Here is a 20,953-nt window from a genome sequence, read left to right on the forward strand (position 1 = left end):
CAAGTTACAATCAGAATGTTAAATTTTACAGCATCATATTAGCCATCTTGATGTTATTGCCTTTTAATCACCTTTATTTTTATGTCTGTATATTTATATATATGTATTTAAGTTGTAGTGATCAATGGAGGTCTATGAAGTTCTATAGAAAAAAGAAAGGACCGATGCTGAAATTGGACGAGGTTTAGAAGAGGAAGGAAATTGTGTCATATGAGGCAGAAAATTCCTATTGATGTGATTTAATTTAAATTCCTAAAAAGCAGGAGCTAGCATGACAAAAATGTAAAGCTTGTGTTGCATTTCAAAGCTTCGGCATTCAACCTGTGTTTTGGAACTGACTGGGAATTCACAGATCAGGGAACGTGCAAGTCCCTGCGCTGAGCACCTTCTCATGTCATTGTGTACTTCATGGCAATAGCATAGTGCTGTCTTGCAGCGATCCATTCTCTACCACACAGCCCAGTGCTTCAGCTATAGTTGGAAGCTGCCATATGCCAGGGTTGCTTAAAATACAGACCTTCTTTCAAGATAGCATGTAGGTAGGTGTGTGTGCCCACATACTTTTTTTTCCCAGTTTTTGGTGCAGTGCTGTCTTGCAAGCTCCTAGCAATTGCATTGTCCACTGTATCAGAGGATTCACGTGATAGATGGCACGTCCAATTGTTCATGCTTATAGTGGAAGTACAGGAGAAACAAAATGTTCTAGTTACTATATTAATGTAGTGGAATTGAAAAGAAAGAAATCTTTTCAGATTATCAGAGAAAGCTCGTTGCTCCAAAGTTGGGAATAGGAGAAGATAAAGTAATACCGTTCACAATTCATTGGAAATTTCTGTGCCAAGGTAATGAAGAAAGGTAGTAATGTGCTTTTAGTTAAAACAGAAATAATTTTTCAATGATCTTTTCTTTATTTCTGCAGATAATTAAGGAGCTGAAAGATGAAGACTGGAATATGGGCAATATTGTGCATACATTAACAAACAGACGGTATAAAGAAAAGTACATTGCATATGCAGAGAGCCATGATCAGGTATTGCATCTATTTGTTTACATATAAGCAGGTAAAAGATGAGGATTAGAGACTTAGTGGGGTTTGTTTTTTTAAGAATTGAGGCAAGAGTTGAGAAGGATAGGCAACAATTTCAGAGATAAGTAGATCTGGACTACTGCTTGGTTCTTTGGGTTTTCTTGTGTTTTTTTTTTGTTTTGATCCTTCTTTTTAATAAAGGAATCCTGCATGGAGTGAGTGGGTGTTGGGTTTTTTTTGGTGGTGGTTTTTTTTTGTTTGTTTTTTAAGAAATGAGTCCTAGCTTCTTGTTTTGCCTGTATATAATCCATACTTTTGAAAATCTGGTTTCCATAAAGTAAGCTGGAGCACTATTTATGATAAGTATAAACAATATCACAATTTAGCAAATTTGAATTGGTGTTTGCAACTGTTGTATTCCCTTCAAGAAAATGTTTCCTCTCTGAATGGATTGCAAACACCAATCCTCTTTAGAGATCTAAATGCAATATTATTTAACAGTTTGATTCAAAACACAGCAATTGTAATGGTTCTGTATACACAAAAAATGAAAAAGTAATGACGAGTTTGGATAACACTCATTTACCACAATCTTTTGTAATGGTCATTTCTGAAGAATCAGAAAATGCATTGGTTGAGAATTTTAAAATTAGGAACTTTAAAAAAAAATCCTTGTTACATAGCATTTGTGTGGCCTTTCTTAAGTAAACACTAGCAAGTTAGTAATTCAGTCACTGTTTTTAGATAGAATTACTAGTTTGTTTTTCTCTCTTGTGTGAAATCACAGAAAACCAATCACGTTCTTGATTGCATATAAACTTTCATGAAGGGCTGAAACAATTCCAGTTTCTTAGATGTAATAATGGGCTATTAGCTGACTTTTACCAGTCAGAATACAGAGCCTCGTGGTTATAAGTAGTATATGAAAATAGCAACTCAATGCTAATAGCTGTCAAACAAGCAGATACAGTACTTGGAATTATGAGTGGAATGGAGAGCAAAGAGCAAAATCAGTATGCCACTGTAGTCTTTCATGGTTTGTGTGCATCTTGAATGTTGGAGGCAGATTTCGCCCTGTAATCTCAGAGGATATACAGCATAACTGGAAAAAATGCTGTGAGAGAGTTGGTGAGAATAATAACAGGTGTGGATTGGTTTTCTTAAGAAGAAAACTAAATAGACTAAGACTTCAGGGTAGAAAAGAGATCACTGAAAGGGGAAGGATAACAGTTTATAAAATCATGGCTGCATAGAAAACATGAATAGGGAACATTTACCTTCTCTTCTAATGGAAAAATTAGGGGACTTTAAATGACACTAACAGATGCCACATTCTGAGTCCAGAGAAGAGTTGTTCCTTGCAGTTGTTCATTGCAGTCTTCAGTCTTGCCATTGTTGCATAGGAATTTTTTTTTTTAAAGATTTTTTTTTTACTTGAGGGAATCATCTATATATGCTGTTATATTGTTAGTTGGAAAACTAAAGGATGTTGGTGCTTTTCAGCTAGACCTGTTTCAATTTATCTGTCTCTCTGGAATGTAGTGAGTTTTCATGCTACAGTATAAAATGAGAATTGGGCTAATTGAACAAAAATTAGCTATTTACATACAAATGCTCCAAAACGTTTTCAACTACCTGCGTGCTAATATATTAGAATAATCCTTGTTACATAGCATTTGTGTGGCCTTTCTTAAGTAAACACTAGCAAGTTAGTAATTCAGTCACTGGTTTTAGATAGAATTACTAGTTTGTTTTTCTCTCTTGTGTGAAATCACAGAAAACCAATCACGTTCTTGATTGCATATAAATGAACGTTTCATATTCACTCTGCATTTTTAAATCAGGAGTGTTGTTAATAGCCCTTTATTTGTACATCCCAGGAACTTTACTTGAGATGTTTGCTTTCTTATTTTCTGTGTTTTCTATAAAGATTCCAAAATGGTAGGTCACTTGTGGCTTATTGAGTTGACACTAACATTTCACATTTGATATCTGTAGGTGAAAAGGTTCTTAGAAGTAATTGTGCAGTTCGGTCCCATCAGGTGAAATGTAGGACCACAACAGGGGTTAGACAGCTATTAGTTTATTGATCATGTACACCCATCGGTGCGGGGAGCCCCAGTAACCACGTGGAGAGTTGAAAGGCGAAAACAGGCAGTCGGGTCTGGCATCCAGCTGAGGCTCAGCTCAGGGACATCCCTGCCTCAATTTACATACTTTCTCTTTTTGGCAGCAGGTTCGATGTATTGCGCCCACGTGATTACACATCACACAATACAGAGTTGCAGTAATTGGAAGCTAGGGTCACTGTGACCTGATGATCATCGGCAGTGGCAGGATGTTTTCTTTGTGAACAGGGACTAGATTGTGCACACTGAGCCATGTCCTTGACTCCTCGCCAACTTCCAAGTCCTCCCCTTACGATACAGAGCACCTGCTTTAAAAAAACGTTAGAAACACTTCTAGTACACCCAAGGGTTTTCTTCACTTTTTTTTTGACCTGTTATAGGCGCTTGTTGGTGATAAGACATTGGCGTTTCGACTGATGGATGCAGAGATGTATACAAACATGAGTGTGCTCTCGCCTCTTACTTCAGTTATTGATCGTGGAATACAGCTTCATAAAATGATTCGTCTCATTACTCATGCACTTGGAGGAGAGAGCTATCTGAACTTCATGGGTAAGTAATCTTAGGAACAAGTCTTTCATTTTCTCATCTACAGAATGCTTGGCAGGGAAATAAAATGATCTGACATCATCTTACATCCACAGTATTTATTACAGTGCTGAAGTTTGGAGCATAAATGCTTTCATAAAGATTTAGTACAAAAGGTAATATGCATTGTTTTTCTGTCTATAAGATGTGTTATAAGACAAGAAAATAAAATCAATGTGGTTCCTAATTGTAACAGAAATAACTTAAAAATGTGGTAAGCTCTAGTTCAGGTTACTCTGATTTACAACTCAGACTAGTATTTTAATTGTTGTTCAAGTTTGTCAGGGGGTGAGTCTTGCCTTTCACAGCTGGGTGGTCTTTCATCTCTATTGTTCTACTCTCCTAAACTTTTTAGGGCAATAGCGAAAGATAGCTCTGTGCTTATTTCAATTATTAATTGTCAGGAAGTAATCTGGAATCAGTTGAAATACATTCCATTGCTTCTTAGCAGGGGCTTAATGAGGTAGGCAAGGACAAATCTTAGAGATAGGAGGCACATCCTGCTATCGAAGCAGGGAAATAGTAAGAGTTAGCAATACTTTCTTTTTGTTCATAAGCTGTAAAAGACAACTGTTGAATTGCTTCTTAAGCACTATTGCTACAAGAACGTCCAATAATTAATCTCATTCAATCAGCGAGTTAGTTCCATGTAGTCACTTAAAACTTGAATGTTGTTCTTAGTTTTATACAAAATGCTGAAGCTATTTATGCTTGATGCTCTGTACCGTATTCATGTTCCTTAATTTCTTCGTGAAATAATCCTTACTTAATAGTAAAAATCACAATTCTGTAATGTGGTGTGACAAGTTCTGTATAGCATTTGTGATAGTCTTATGGGGGAAAAAAAGGCTGAAAGCATGCTGTAAATGACCATCTCAGTTTTCTGACAACGAAACACTTGACAATTGTAGAAGTTTTAGCTTAATATTGACTTCAACTTTTATTGTTAAATGTTTTGTATTATCAAGTTAAAGGGGATTATTGGATGTATATTGCTCTTCTTCCATTATAGTATATTTAAAAATATATTCTTCTAATTAAAAAACTGGAGAATGTTAATAAAGCAATGGTGGCATTTGATTTAAGCATGTCTGTACTGATACATGTTCTCTTCCTTGGTATCAGAAGAACACTCAAAATTTAATACCATGTTTGTGGGTTTTCTTAAAAAGAATTAGAGCAACTTCAGTACAGAACAAATCATTTAATTATATGGTATACTAGTAAAACTATTGTTTCCAATAAAATGCAGAATTTTTTCCCGAGAGTGAGGAAGAATTAATGAAATAAATATTTATGAAGTGTGTAATCAGGCACCAATATGTGCAAGGTATGATGTGCGCGCTTCTGTTCAAACTAGTGATACTACAATAGTTAAGGATGCAGGTGTTTAAAAAAAACCGCTAGCTAAACTAGCTAGCAGACGTCTCTGCCCCAGATTGACTTGGTAAGGTTGGAAAAATTATCAGTAATTCAATGTGGCATGTTAAATCCAGTGTGTCAATGCAGGTTGATTGAGCAATTAATATTGTGTATCCTTGAGTATTGCAAATTTTTCAGTAACTATGTTATAGTTTGCTATATGTGAAAGGTGAAAAGATTGTAATAAATGTTGGAGGAGAAAACATACAAATTCAGAATGCTTGCAATTCGGTGCACTTAAAATGCATGTTGCAGTATGCTATCTAGTTAAGCAAATACAGTGACAAATGAGTTCTTTAACTTTCAGTTTTGAGTGAATGCCAAGGGTGAGAAAGAGAAGCCTCCTGTGGGATGGGGGGGAGGGGGGAAATCTCCTTTCACAACACCTGGAGGAGGCACTCCAGGTGCCTCTGTGCTTTCCTAGGTCTTTCCATAAATGTCTCCTACCTTGTTTTTTCTGAAAACAGAGACACCAAAGCAACATGCTGCTTTCTCAATGCTTTGCTCATCTTAAGGAAAAACAAACCGCTTCTAAAAATTGTTGTATCAGGAGTGGAAATCTGTGTTCTCAAATGTATTCTGGAATTTCTCTTTGAAGATCTGGAATAATACTTAATTACAGCTGTGTTGGAGTATCATTTGTACTCCATATGTGCAAGCAGATTCTTGCTGAAAGAAGTTGTGCTCTGTTGAACATGGAACACTGATTGTGGCTTTCTCCTGTCTTTCTCACTTTTCACACTGGATGGTTCTCTGTCCTTCTTTAAGGTATCTATAAGAAACCACTGCAAAAATCCTGGAAGTTGTTATTCTTACTTTTCATGTTTCTGGATGTTAATTTTCACTGGAGAGTTTTATTTTCCTTCCCAATTGCTTATATCCCAGTATAGGCAATCAATGATGTATGCAAACTTAAATGTGAATAGGAAGGTTTTGTCATTTCAGTAAATTGGTTCCCTTGTAACACAAACCATTGGGAGCATTCTTTCTTCCAGTCTGTATTTCAGTTTTCTGTGCAGCTTTGCAAGTAATCTCTGGGGCTTCATGTGCCCATCTGACATGGAAGGCATAACCTAGAAAGGGAAAAACTCCATATGCTTGGCTGAAAATGAGCATGACAATGATAAACGTCCTGCTGTAGTGAATGAACACTCTGGAGGTCCAGTTTGCTTAATAGTAATAATAAAAAGGTAGCAATTGTTTTGAAACTCGTGCTATGTCTAAATCCTCTGCTTTAAAAGCAAGTACAGAGCAACAATCCTAATGTAAATGTAGTTTGTTCAACCCAACTCCTGTTTTAGACAGATATTTTAATACTGAGACCAGCCAGTACTGGTCAAAATATCATAAGAATTTAGGAAATCACAAAAATTACAAGTTCTTCTGCACAACGCTTTAGTAGGGGCACAGGTGATGCTTCTTTAAGGGTTTCCTCTGCCACAGTGTCGTGGTTTAACCTGGCAGCAGCCAAATACCACGCAGCCGCTCACTCACTCCCCCCACCCCCAGCGGGACGGGGAGAGAATCGGAAGGGTAAGAGTGAGAAAAACTCGTGGGTTGAGATAAAGACAATTTAATAGGGAAAGCAAAAGCCGCGCACGCAAGCAAAGCAGAACAAGGAATTCATTCACCACTTCCCATCGGCAGGCAGGTGTTCAGCCATCGCCAGGAAAGCAGGGCTCCATCACGCGTAACGGTTACTTGGGAAGACAAACGCCATCACTCCGAACGCCCCCCCACCTTCTTCTTCACCCAGCCTTATATGCTGAGCATGACGTCATATGGTATGGAATAGCCTATTGGCCAGCTGGGCCAGCCGCCCTGGCCACACTCCCTCCCAGCCCCCTGCACATCTGGCAGGGCATGGGAAGATGAAAAGTCCTTGACTAGCATAAACAATACCTAGCAACAACCAAAACATCAGCGTGTCATCAACATTATTCTCACACTACATCCAAAACACAGCACTATACCAGTTAATAGGAAGAAAATCAACTCCATCCCAGCCAAAACCAGGACACACAGCTAAGCTTCCATGAAGATGTTTACACACATTTGATTGCCTGAACTCAAATGACACTTCAAAGAGAGCGCCCCAGGCATTCACAGTGTGTGCCTATATTAAATAGTGGAAGTAATTTTATTATTGGAAATAATAGGGGGAAAAAACCCTCTATTCATACTCAAGTATTTTTGTTTGTACTTGTAATTGTTTGAAATACAATATATATCTAATATTAACTTCATTAAAACTAGAAAAGTATGTGGAAAAATATTTGGAGATGTAGATCTTTGCCCTCTCTAATATGAGGATTTGAAAACAAATCCAAAATAAAAATCCTGTATCTGACTATAATTCTTTATTGTCAATTTAACCGCCCTACAAAATAACAAAAAGGCTTAAGATTTGAGTCTACTTCCTCAATTGCTAAACAAGGACTAATAGAAGTTGTTATAAGATTTCTAGAATACTACAGGAATCTTCTCTCACCTTGAAAATAAAGCAACCACTGTTGTTATCCTCTGGACAATGTTTAACTTCATCATAACGACTCCTACATAGTTCCTGAAAATAATGGTTGAACTTACCACTACAAAACTGCTCTGTCTGTACATCCCTTCCTTTTCCTTTGGCTTCATTTTCCATCCTGTCCCTGAAGAAAAACTGTAGACAACTGTAATTGTTCCTTTCCCCTAAATACTGTTTTTCTTTTCTCTTGCACATTGCCTGTGCCCTGCACTTAGGAAGACCCCGCGAGACATGGGAAAGAGCTGTGCCAGGTCTTCAGTCAACTTGTTTCCATGTTCTCTCCTTATCTTGCAAGATACATCTGTTTGTCTGTCTAGATTTAGACACAGCAAGGTAGCTGCTTTCTTGCCTAGAATAGACATAAGATCCAGCCCAAGGGGGCTTAAATAGCATTTTAGGTCCTTAGGATCCTTTATAGCACAAATATTTACTGTTTTATGCCACTGTAGGGTCTTGCTTTTCAGCTTGCTAACAATCATTTTCGTGCTTCCTTCTTCATTTTAAATTGGCTTAAACTCGAATCTATTGATTTAAATGGAGGTTAGTTCCTACATGAACCTCTAGCACTATTTTTCTATAGTATGCACGATGACTTTTCTATAGTAAAACAACTCTTAATTAGGACTCCAGAGACCAAGTCTCTCTCCCTGCAAAACAACTTTTTATATAGAAGCTAGAAAATTATTTGCAGTAACTAGAACATTTTTTGCGATCATGAGCATTGACTGATGGTGTTACCGTTTGAGTTGACATTTACCTCTGTTTCACTAATATCGTCAAATCTATCTGTAAAGCTTCCTTTTCCCACCTGTTAGTTCATTTTACACAGTAGTTTATCCTACTTTCTCAGTGCTTAGGGTTTTTTGGGATGCACTAAAACAGTTTTTTCTCCAATGGTTTGATATGATGAGACCTTCTGTCTTTGGCCTTAAAAATAAAATAAAATGCTGTGCATCATCTATTACTTTGAGTATTTTGGAGTGAGAAACTTAGTTTTGTTGGTTTTTTTTTAAACGAAAGGATTTTGTAACGTAAGGATTTGAAAATACGTTGTCAAACAAGAAAAGGAATCGTGCAAAACTTGTAACAGTAGCACCAATATCAGGGTGGGAAATGTGCGTACAATTTACTTTAAGAATTAAAGATTTGAAGAAAAAATGATAATACATAACTTACAATATAAATGGAAGTGTTACTTCAAACAGAATCTGAAATACTTTTATTGCTACCTATTCTAGATGAAAAGAAATTGTGTTAGGAATAAGGATATTTAGCTTAAACCTAAGGGAGTTTTGTTTTCTTAGACATGTTGCAAGCAAATCACTTTGAATTTTTACACTTTTTTCTTCTGTACGGTTTCTTATGCTTATTACTCCTGTGCACTGGTTACAGTGTGACTCTTTTGACCATGACCTAAAAAATGGCCTTGCAAGAACAAATGCTCTTTAAACTAGCTCCCTTCAGTCAACTCCTGATAAGCAATCTTGAAGTGCTCAGTTGGTAAGGACTGCAGATTAGGATACATAGTTTGAAATCATCCTTCTTAATATGCTTACCTAGTATACCTGGCAAATGTGCTTTCTCTGCTGCCAGTTCTACCAGGTGCTTTAATTTCACGGCAGTCTGACAGAAACAATTATCTTCATTTTTGGGTAGAAAACAATCTACCAAGATTTTAGGTGAAATCTTTCCTACAGTTTGGCATAAACTTCTTGCCTTGTAGTGATAGACCATGTACAACTTTGTTCCATAGTACCCTGTATGTCCCCACTCACAACGTGGGGCGGGCAGTGGCAGGGCGAAGAATCCAAATATATAGACTAGGCTTCATTAATTGCTTTGAGAGCCTCTTCTGGAAGGTCTAGAGGTGCAAACTGTTAATATTTGTTGTTCGTTTAGAGTTGATTGAAACGAACTTCATTTCTACACTTGCTCAAAACACATTAGAATGACTGGGAGAAAAGCAATTAAAGAGAGACTGTCTCATAATCTAAAACTAAACACACACACTCTCACACAAACTAATTTTCTTTCTGTCTGACCTTCTCTTCACAATTTAAGTATGTCCAAATACTAGAAATCTCTTGTGGGAATTGATTGTACTTCCTCCTTACGAGCGTAGGGAAGAAAGCTCCATACATGTGTGTATGTCATTTAAATACATAAATAAAATGGTTACTAGCAGCGGTCTTATACATGAGATGGTGTGTCTGTGTCCACACTATGGCTTCTCAAGTCAGGAACCTTGAAACAGAAGCCTTCATAATCGGCAGCATCCTCAGAACTGCTCAAGGATCAACAGTTGCTCCAACTGTGTTCATGGCTTGAAAATCCGGGTAGGATTTTCCAGGGTAGGACAGAATCATCTAAATGGAGGTAGCTGTTGTGTGTGGTGCTCCTTTTTTCTTTCAGAGTAATGCTGATGTTTCCTGAGTTTGTTCCTAAGTCTTAAGTCTGCAGGGTATCAGATATTCCAGTATTATTAGTGTGTAGTGGATTTGTAGTATATCAAGCCATTCTGACATTTTGTTTCAGTTACAAGGTGTTTTTTTTTAAAGAATGGGTAGTTCTCTAATTGTTTTTCTCTGTTACTGATATAAAGAGATTTGATTTTTAAACCCGAGTTAAGTTATTTTGGGAACTACAGATTTTTTTATTGTGCTTAGTACCATCGTTTAACCATGGTGATATTGTTATTGAGACTTCTGCTAATGTCTCAAGCTTTGTTCTTAAGACTCCATCTGTTGCCTTGCATCTTGTATGATTTGTACAGCTCACAGTTCAGACTTGTAACATCTTTTCTGTCACCATGTGTGAGTGCATACAACCTGGTCTACTGATGTAATAGTTCATGTAATGTGAGGACTTGCTAAAGAATAACAAATGGAGTCGTAAAATAAATATATTGAAGTTATATTAGAAACGAGTTCCGCTTTCTGTTTGTGTGACAGCCTTCATTTTTGCTTTATTGTTGTTTTGAAGAACAATCATGCCAATAGGCCTCTATATATTATAACTTCACACTTTCAGCACAGGTTTTTGGAGGAATTTCTCTTTTCAAGCATTCAAAATTATAATTTATTACAGAAATTATGAAAAAATCATATTGTTATGAAAAGCTTTTTTCACATCTTCTGGATTTGTAACTCTGCAGGGCATGGCTGTTATTCTGTCCTTTCATCATTTTTTTTTTTCCTCTGTAGCTACAAAGTTGAAACTCTTTTCAGTAAACTATAATTAAACTACATACAGGTGGCATTGATTAGTTTTACTTAGCTGTCTTTTATGAAAAAAAAAAAAAATAATAGCTGAAGATAAATCTAAAGACTACAATATTCTGACTAAATTATATTTTATTTTCAGTTTCTTCAAATAAATTTAAAATCAATAGGTTTACCTCACTTTCAGACTCCTTTGCTTTTTTAATTCAGAATGTAAGAACTGTAGTAAAAGCTCTGTCTTAAAAATGTATCTCATTTATTGAGAGTTGTGCATCTAAATGCACATATTTGTACATAAGAAGCTGTTTTGATTAGTCTTCAGGTGTTGTCCAAAATTAAGATTTTTGTAGAGGACAGAATATTTTTGCCTGTTAGTATGTAAGTGTGATAATTTTTGTAAATTTGATAATATATTGATTTTTATATATATATATATTAAAAAAAGGTTTCTTCGCTCAATGATTCATTAAGTGTGTAAGCAATTAAGTGTAGTCATCTTACACTTTCTATGCTGTGGTTAACTTGGATCCAAATAAAACACTTCGAATGTTTTCTGTTTATATAGTCTTGAAGTGCTTTAAAATTAATTTAAATTAATTATTCAAAAAATTTTAAAAAGCTTGATTCATCCTATGAATTCTTTGTTAACCATTAGGGCTTTAGAAGAGCCTTGTTGTTGTAAGGTATGTAAAAATGCCTTTGTGTGATGATTTTGTTCATAACGTCTTTTCAGAGAAAAAAAAAACCCTAACTCGTTCCCTCTTCTGAGTAGAGAGCACTCTTGGGGATATATATGTGTTTTTCTTACAGTCACATGAAGATTTGGTCCATCACTGCATGTATTCAGAATGATAGATTGACTATACTTATTATAGCTAACCTACAGATTTCTGCTTCTAACACTCTGGGTCCTTGGTTGGAAGACACAGGACAAAACCAAAAGGAAGAAAAAAAAATATTTTCAGATTTTCATGTAAATATTAAGTTGATCTTATAGATAAGACTGGAATCCAGCATCCAGGTCTTCATCTGGAGTACAGAAATTCAGCTTTCTGAGAGAGTAGGCTTGTTTGCTTTTTTTTCCTCTGTTGTACCTTCTTCAATAAGTTCATGTAATAACATGTTGTTATCACATAGAGCTTAGCTTCTACTTTGTCATGAAACAGAGGAGTAATGTTTATTTTCTAGTTTGTTTATCAACATCACTAATGATATGCTTAGTGCAGGAGGCCACTCATTTCCTGGGTGCCAGATGTCTACAGAAACGGTCTACCTGATAAAAACTAAATCTGTGCAAGACCATCACTTGAAGAACTTGGTGTGTAAGGGCAGGGAAAAAGGATAAGCATGCCCTATGCATACAGTGGTAAATACGATGTTTGTGTTAAAGCTTTTGTCTTTTCTCTCCCTACTGCTCACTGTACTTCATACAATTTTGATGCTGTTAGAAACGTAGAATCATTCAGGCTGGAAAGGACCTTTAAGATCGTCGAGTCCAACCATTAACCTAACACTGCTAAGTCCACCACTAAACCATGTCCCTAAGCACCACATCCACACGTCTTTTAAATACCTCCAGGGATGGTGAATCCACCACTTCCCTGCAGCCTGTTCCAATGCTTGACAACCCTTTTGGTGAAGAAATTTTTCCTAATATCCAATCTAAACCTCCCTTGGCACAACTTGAGGTCATTTCCTCTTATCCTATCACTAGTTACTTGGGAGAAGAGACTGACACCCACTTTGCTACAACCTCCTTTCAGGTGGTTGTAGAGCGCAATAAGGTCTCCCCTCAGCCACCTCTTCTCCAGACTAAACAGTCCCAGTTCCCTCAGCCGCTCCTCATAAGGCTTGTGCTCCAGGCCCTTCACCAGCTTCGTTGCCCTTCTTTGAACATGCTCCAGCACCTCCGTGTCCTTCTTGTAGTGAGGGGCTGTCGTGGTTTAACCTGGCAGGCAGCCAAATACCACACAGCTGCTCGCTCATTCCCCCCTCCCCCCTAAAGATAGTTTAATAGAACAGAAAAGAGAAAATAATAATGATACAATATACGAAATGAGCGATGCACAATGCAATTGCTCACCACCCGCGCTGACCGATAACCAAGTAGCAATTGCTATTTCCTGGAACACGCCTACCATTCCTGTACTGAGCATGATGTCACATGGTATGGAATACCCCGTTGGCCAGCTGGGCTAGCTGTCCTGGCTGTGCTCCCTCCCAGTCTAGCTTGATAGCAGAGGATAGTTGTCCTTGACAAGGTACTTAGCAACAACTGAAAACATCAGTGTGTTATCAACATTCTTCTCATACTAAATCCAAAACACAGCACTAGGAAGAAATTTAACTCTATCCCAGCTGAAACCAGGACATGGGCCCAAAAGCGAACACAGTATTTGAGGTGCGGCCTCACCAGTGCTGAGTACAGGGGCACGATCACCTCCCTACTCCTGCTGGCCACACTATTTCTGATACAAGCCAGGATGCTGTTGGCCTTCTTGGCCACCTGGGCACACTGCTGGCTCATGTTCAGCCGACTGTCAGCCAGCACCCCCAGGTCCTTTTCCTCCGGGCAGCTTTCCAGCCTCTCTTCCCCAAGCCTGTAGCGTTGCATGGGGTTGTTGTGGCCGAAGTGCAGGACCTGGCATTTGGCCTTGTTGAACCTCGTACAGTTGGCTTCAGCCCATCGATCCAGCCTGTCCAGGTCCCTCTGCAGAGCCTTCCTACCCTCGAGCAGATCAACACTCCCGCCCGACTTGGTGTCGTCTGCAAACTTGAAGATGCACTTAATCCCCTCATCCAGATCATTGATGAAGATATTGAACAGGACTGGCCCCAAAACTGAGCCATGGGAACACCACTTGTGACCGGCTGCCAACTGGATTTAACTCCATTCACCACTACTCTTTGGGCCCAGCTGTCCAGCCATTTTTTTACCCAGCAAAGAGTATACCCATCCAAGCCATGAGCCGCCAGTTTCTCCAGGAGAATGCTGTGGGAAACGGTGTCAAAGGCTTTACTAAAGTCTAGGTAGACCACATCCACAGCCTTTCCCTCATCCACTAGGCGGGTCATCTTGAGATCAGGTTAGTCAAGCAGGACCTGCCTTTCATAAACCCATGCTGACTGGGCCTGATGCTGATCACCTGGTTGTTCTGTATGTCCTCCGTGATGGCATTCAAGATGGTCTGCTCCTTAACCTTCCCTGGCACCAAGATCAGACTGACAGGCCTGTAGTTCCCCAGATCCTCCTTCCAGCCCTTCTTGTAGGTGGATGTCACATTTGCTAACCTCCAGTCAACTGAGACCTCCCCGGTTAGCCAGGACTGCTGGTAAATGATTAAAAGTGGCTTGGTAAGCTCCCTCAGTACCCTTGGGTGGATCCCATCCGGCCCCGTAGACTTGTGTGTGTCTAAGTAGTGTAGCAGGTCGCTAACCATTTCCCCTTGGATTATGGGGGCTTCATTCTGCTCCCCATCCCTGTCTTCCAGCTCGGGGGGCTGGGTATCTGGAAAACAACTGGTCTTACCATTAAAGACTGAGGCAAAGAAAGCAGTAAGTGCTTCAGCCTTTTCCTCATCCTTTGTCACTGTGTTTCCCCCCACACCCAATAAAGGATGGAGATTCTCCTTAGCCCTCCTTTTGTTGCTAATGCATTTATAGAAACATTTTTTGTTGTCTTTTATGGCAGTAGACGGATTAAGTTCTACCTGAGCTTTGACCCTTCTGATTTTCTCCCTGCATAACCTCACAACCTTGTAGTCCTCCTGAGTGGCCTGCGCCTTCTTCCAAAGGTCATAAACTCTCTTTTTTTTTTTCCTGAATTCCAACCAAAGCTCTCTGTTCAGCCAGGCTGGTGGTCTTCCCTGCCGGCTCGTCTTTTGGCACATGGGGACTGCCTGCTCCTGTGCCTTTAAGATTTCCTTCTTGGAGAACGTCCAGTCTTCCTGGACTCCTTTGCCCCTCAGGACTGCCTCCCAAGGGACTCTGTCCACCAGTCTCCTAAACAGGCCAAAGTCTGCCTTCCGGAAGTCCAAGGTAGCAGTTCTGTTGATCCCCCCCCTTGCTTCTCCAAGAATCGAAAACTCTATTATTCTGTGATCGCTAAGCCCAAGACCGCCTCCAACCATCTCATCACCCACAAGTCCTTCTCTGTTTGTAAACAGCAGGTCCAGTGGGATAATAATAATTTATCAGTACTTGTTTTAAGTTACTTATTTCTAAAACCCCCAATGCTGAAAAGAAGTTACAGCAACCTCTCACCACACTCAGCTGTGTTTTACTTCTACTTTTTGCAGTCTGTCTGTACTCAGTAATCTGGAAAGGGTTCAGCAATTGCATGGCTGAGAGAAAAATGGATCTATTTTATCCAAACCCATCTACCAAAGCGAAAAAAAATTCTTCCTGATTATGCTTTGTAGGCTGGCTTTTAAAGAGAGAGAGGTGACAAAAACTGCGTTTTCCTTTATGTCCCAATCAAGTAGTTTAGCAACATGAAACTGTAGTGAGCTGGTGTAAGAGCATGCATAAGAATCTGTTAATCAGCGATCCTACCTTTGGTGATGCATTGTTCTTTCTCAGACTGGTTTTAGGCATTGCAGAGCCAAATAGAATTAAACCCCACATGTTAGTAAGGAATTGTTATTTTGAGACATGACTGAGCAGGTGACATTTTGTATTAGTAAAGTCTGAATAATAGATCCTTAGGCATACATTCCAATTTGGATTTTAATGTGTGCAGTTGTGGTAATTTGAAATGAGTTCATCTCAGTAGTGTCATTAATTCCCCAAATCAATGTAGTTTAAACTGAGATAACGCGTTCTGTGATGACATTGGAATAAAGACAGACGTCTTTATGAGTTCAAGAACTTCTTATTTTCACAAGCCCTATTTATTAGCTTAAAAATCTGCTCATTGTCGTAATTTTCTGAGGCCATTAATCCGATGCTCACTCAGAAATTTACTAGACTATGAATTTAAACAACATTGTAGTTGAATTTGCATTGATCTTCAAGGGGCAAAGTATATTTTATGCAAATTTTTGTAAGAAGTGGTAAATTCTGCAGAGTAAAGCATCCTAAAACATCCTTTATAAATGTTGACGTGTCTTTCTCAGGTGTCTTTTGAGATCTTCAGTTTGAAATTTCAAACTATGCAGGCTTCAAATGTCACTAGAATTTATCGCTGCAAGCATAGACTACGTGCTTTGGAGTACATTTCTGTTGTAATTTATTATAACCTTGTTGAGGTTTACAAAAAGAAGATCTGAAAGCGCTCTAACCCATCAGGTGTGCTTCCATATGTCAAGAGATTTAATGGAAAAATGCTTTTATATAGTAGCAGTCGTAGAGAGGTAGCTATGTATTGGTGTTGGAGGGAGGAAACGCGTGCAAGGTAGAAGGCAGACCAGGAGAACGTGGAGGGGGAGGAGGCACACAATCAGGTTGGTATTGGAGTGGAGCTGCAGGCTCCATTAACCCAGAACAGTCACTTTATCTTTCCTGCTAAAAAGATGCATTCCTGTACATAATTCAGGGTAAATTATTTCCGTGAGCTCATGGAAATCGATAAAAATACAGTGAAAATGAGGTATTTTAGTTTTACTTCAGAGTTAAGTGGTATGAGGTTAATCTTGTGTATGAATATAGAGCTGATTGTAGTAAGCTCTCAAGAAGGAAGAGGAGGAATTTATAGTGGAGTAAATTAGAAAGAGTTTAGGAAGAGAGTAAAATTAGTTTTGGCTGAACAGAAAATTAATTTTGTCAGGGTTTTTTTTGGGCAAATAGAACATGTACCTTTTAAGTTGGAATGTCTCGTTGAATATAAAAGATGACTACTTTCTAAATGTATTACGTAAAAGTGCAGGGCTGGAGGAGAAACAGGACAAGTAACTTAACATCACAAGGAGAACAGAGGATTATTCACAAAGCCAAGAATGCTAGCGCAGTCTTTTTACAGGCAGAAGCCCAGAACTTCTACTCAATTGGGATAGTTATTCGGATCTTTTTGTGAAATTCAGAGCAGGTCCTGCAAGCAAGGTATTTCCATTGAATAGCTTCTTAACTAGCATTTTTTAGAGACATTATTTAGAAGTAATCTACTAATCCACTCCTGACTTGAGTCAGTCCATACACTGAAACAGCTCCCTTAAGCTCATTATTTTTTTTCGTCAGGCTAACTATTAATACAAAATAAAATACAACCATCCAGGCTTTCCTGCAGTATTATAGGTCAGCTCTTTGTGTAGCCTAAGCTCACAACCTTTGTCTTCATAATGAAGAAATATATGGTCTTATTTCAAAATAATAATGAAAAAAAAAGGAAATCTAAAGGAAAATGTTAATCTTTTTTAACATATAGTGTTGGATCAGCGGTATGTCTTCTACCATTTAGCTTGTGCTCCTTAAATCTGTGAAAAGTACAAATGCTGGGATTGCGACGTGCACTGAAAACACCTTTTTTTATTTTTCCCTTAGTGTCGACTTCTGCATAGGTGTCTTTTGTGCATGTGTTCCTCGGACTGGGGGCATATGTGTATATATCCTTGTAAAAACAAACAAACAAAAAACTGAGTTCAGGCTGAGCATTTGTTCTTATGTTTGTTTATTTTTGTGATTGGTTATTTATTTAGTTCATAATGGCTGCTACCATCTTAGAAAGTGAGGAATTGTACATAATATTGCTTGAAGGGGAAAGTGCAGAAGTCTGAACTGGATGGACTTCCATAACTCGGATTTTTTCCTTTCATCTAAGCTAGCATAGTGAGAGTGCTAGCTATTTATAGGTACCAAAATACTGTGTAAATGTATATTCTATTTTCAGTAAGTCTTCATTTGTGATATTGTGCTTTTTTCCTCCATGTGTTCTATTTAGCTGTACATAGGCAGCTTTTATGCAGACCTTTATGAATATGTGAATAGTTCATTCTTTAAAACCCTCTATTTTTTCCAATATATTTTTAAATCTCATATAGCTTTTCATCTCTTTCCTAATAATTCAATCTTTTTTTTTCTTTTGGTAGGAAAAAAAAAAATAACCTAGCAAGTACTACTGAAAATATTCTATATGGCAATAGTATGCTTGAAATACTAGGTTACCTTGTTTCTAAATTTGCTTTTTATTGCAACGTGAGCCTTACATGCACTCTCTTATCTTAATACATGTCATACTTGCAAGCATCTTGGTGCTAAAGCACTGATTTACACTGATCAGAGAAGCAAAGATTATCTAGAACAAAATAATGGACGTGCTATTTGGGGTAATTCTTATTCCTGCCTGCAGGTGCTTTTCAAAAGAGAAATTGGAAGTTTAGCCAGATCAGTCTCCTCAACTGAAGTGTGTGTTTTGGTTTTAAGGTCCATTTTATTTCTGGTTTTGTCATGAAGGTTCCTACCCACCTCCCCCTCGATTTAATCCTAAGTTTTAGAAGCTATGCTATAAGCTGTGCTATGCCTTTTTACGTCAAATTTAATGTGACTATTCAAAACCCATAAGTTGATAAGTATGCCAGAATATTGACATGTTCATTTCAGTAGATGTAAAGAGAACTTGCCTTATTTGTGCAGACTTCTCCAACATGTGAAATTTGTTGTTCTGGTTGGAGAGGAGGAAAAATAAAAGAAAAATAATGTTATACTCTTCTTATGGTGCTACCTGTGACTACTCTTAGAAGTATAGTAAGCAATTTATTGATATCCGGCCTTCCTACTTATGGGAAGGAACGGGGTGTGTCTCGATTAAAAATGGTGAAGCAGGGAGTCTCTTAATTTAAAATAGTCTTCATTTTCTGGAGTTTAACCTAGGCATAGTTGAAGTTTTCAGAAAAATTGTGAAATTCCCTTTTCATGTTTACTAGTTGCATTTATGTTTGTAAGCCAGAAAGACTATATTTTAAATTTTTCATTTCCTACGTGGAAGGCTATTGTTTGGTTTGTAACTGCACATAAGAATGCAGGACTAAATCCATTGCTTGTCTCTGAAAACTGAAATACAGGAAGAGGCCAGTAGAAAGAAATAAAATTTATCTTAATAAAGGAGTTGTCTGCATGTTATATTCTCTCGGTAATTTTTTGATTCATGGTGTTTTCTGTTTTATGAATATGTTGAAAATACTAAGAGAGACCAGGCACTCTTGAACAAGTGACAGAAAACAGTATGATGTGTGACTGAAGGGCTTATGTTGCACTCCTCCTCAGTGCCTAACTGTAAATATGGAAATGCTTGTGCTAGAAGTGTTTCTACGAGGAATATATATTGCGAAAAGCCTGTAGAAAGCAGTAGTGAGTATATTGGGTTTAGAAGTTGTAGCATATCTATCTTTCTTAGGAAGATTTTTTTCATCTCCCAGTTTATAAAGGGATGATGTGAACTGTATCCGAGATAGCAAGAGGCTAGACTCAGGGACATAAGTTTTTACTAATCTCGTGCTACAGCCCTGTCTCTCTATTCCTGCCTCCTACTGTTGCCAGGCAGTATCAGGTTTTCAAAGGATATGTTGTTTTCTGACAATAAAATGTTCCTATTAAAATCTAAGTAAGAAAACAAGTGGTGAAATAAGCTACCAGCATAGTGTGGCTGTGTAAAAGAATGAAATGGAACAAAAGAGGAGGAGTAATGACATTGGCAAATAATTTTTTGCAGATAAAGATGTAATTTTACTTGTTTCAGAGGATTGTTTTATCTTTTTTCAAGAAGATCCATGCAAAGCATTTATCACTTCAGCAAGTTTATTTTTTAAATAAAAAAAAAAAAAACAAAAGAATGAAAAATCATTACTGAGAAATATTTCATATGTCCCATTCAAAATGTCTTTGTGCAAGTAATCTCTAATAGTTTCTTGTCTCTGTTTTGTGTTTTACTTTTTGTTGTACTTTTGTACATTGCTGGAGGGGGAGAGGAGAAATCATCTTAGTGTTTGTACATATTTGGCTTTCCTCAAACAGTTGTACAACACTTTTCTGACAATGAAGCAGCCTTTTTTTTCTGAAATAAAAGTTTCCTTTTTCCTTTGACAAAGCATTTTTGTCTTAAAGGCGCAAAAAGCATTATGTGCCTCCTGATATGGTTGCAATACATTTTCAGCTTGGGCCCTAAGAAAGCTGTATCACTTCTTTGTATACAGTGCAATGGCAGCATGAAGTATAGCACTTAGAATGCATACATATTTCAGTGAAATGGAATGCTAGTTTTAAAATAAAATAATTAATGAATACATGCATACAAAATAAATTCTAGCAATTACATGAAACTTTGGGGTAGGGAAAGGAGCAGTACTAAAATATTCTTTCAGTAAAAAATTGCTCAAGGGAAAAAAATTGGAGGTGGCTACTTAGATGAGATTGCTTATATTATTTTATACAGCTATTTCAGAAGTATTTGTTTCAAAACCTGAAAAACAAATTAAAATTTTATCATGTTTTAAGCAGCCATAATGTAATCTAGAAATAATTTCTGCTCCAATTCTCATTTATCAGTGTAAATTAATTTTGTATCTATTAACTTGGTTTCATAAGGAAAACCTAAAATGATTAGTAAGTTATGTCTTGAAAGGCTTCCAGTTTTGTTATGCCTTCAGCTGATTCAGGTCTTAGGGCTAATTTAAATGTGTTTCAAGTATAACATGAATACTGTCATGTTTGCGTCTGTGTATATAGCAGATTGTTAGATTTCAAAACTGGAAGGGATAGCTGTAATCTGCAAATACAGAGGCAGAATATAATGGAGTGAAGAGGGGATAGCTCACTGTCCTAGTTTCAGCTGGGATAGGGTTAAATTTCTTCCTAGTGCTGTGTTTTGGATTTAGTATGAGGAGAATGTTGATAACACACTGATGTTTTCAGTTGTTGCTAAGTGCCCTCCTAGTCCAAGGACAGCTCCCGTGCCTACTGACTGAGCTAGGTACCCAAGATGGGAGGGAACATAATCAGGACAGCCAGGAGAATAATGATAATAAATAATGATAGAATATACAAAATGAGTGATACACAATGCAATTGCTCACCACCCGCGCTGACCGATAACCAAGTAGCGATCGGT

General features: G+C 37.8%; 1 protein-coding gene across 1 annotated transcript in view; it reads left to right on the forward strand.

Moving 5' to 3' along the window:
* The window catches only part of GBE1 (1,4-alpha-glucan branching enzyme 1), a 179,187-nt gene that overhangs the window by 111,194 nt on the left and 47,040 nt on the right, over positions 1-20,953 (forward strand). The window contains exons 11-12 of the mRNA XM_075170299.1: positions 920-1,030; positions 3,537-3,708. Coding sequence (XP_075026400.1) covers positions 920-1,030; positions 3,537-3,708 — 283 coding nt within the window. The remainder of the gene's footprint in view (positions 1-919; positions 1,031-3,536; positions 3,709-20,953) is intronic.

The sequence above is a fragment of the Calonectris borealis genome, chromosome 1 (assembly GCF_964195595.1).
Source record: "Calonectris borealis chromosome 1, bCalBor7.hap1.2, whole genome shotgun sequence".
Lineage (NCBI taxonomy): Eukaryota > Metazoa > Chordata > Aves > Procellariiformes > Procellariidae > Calonectris > Calonectris borealis.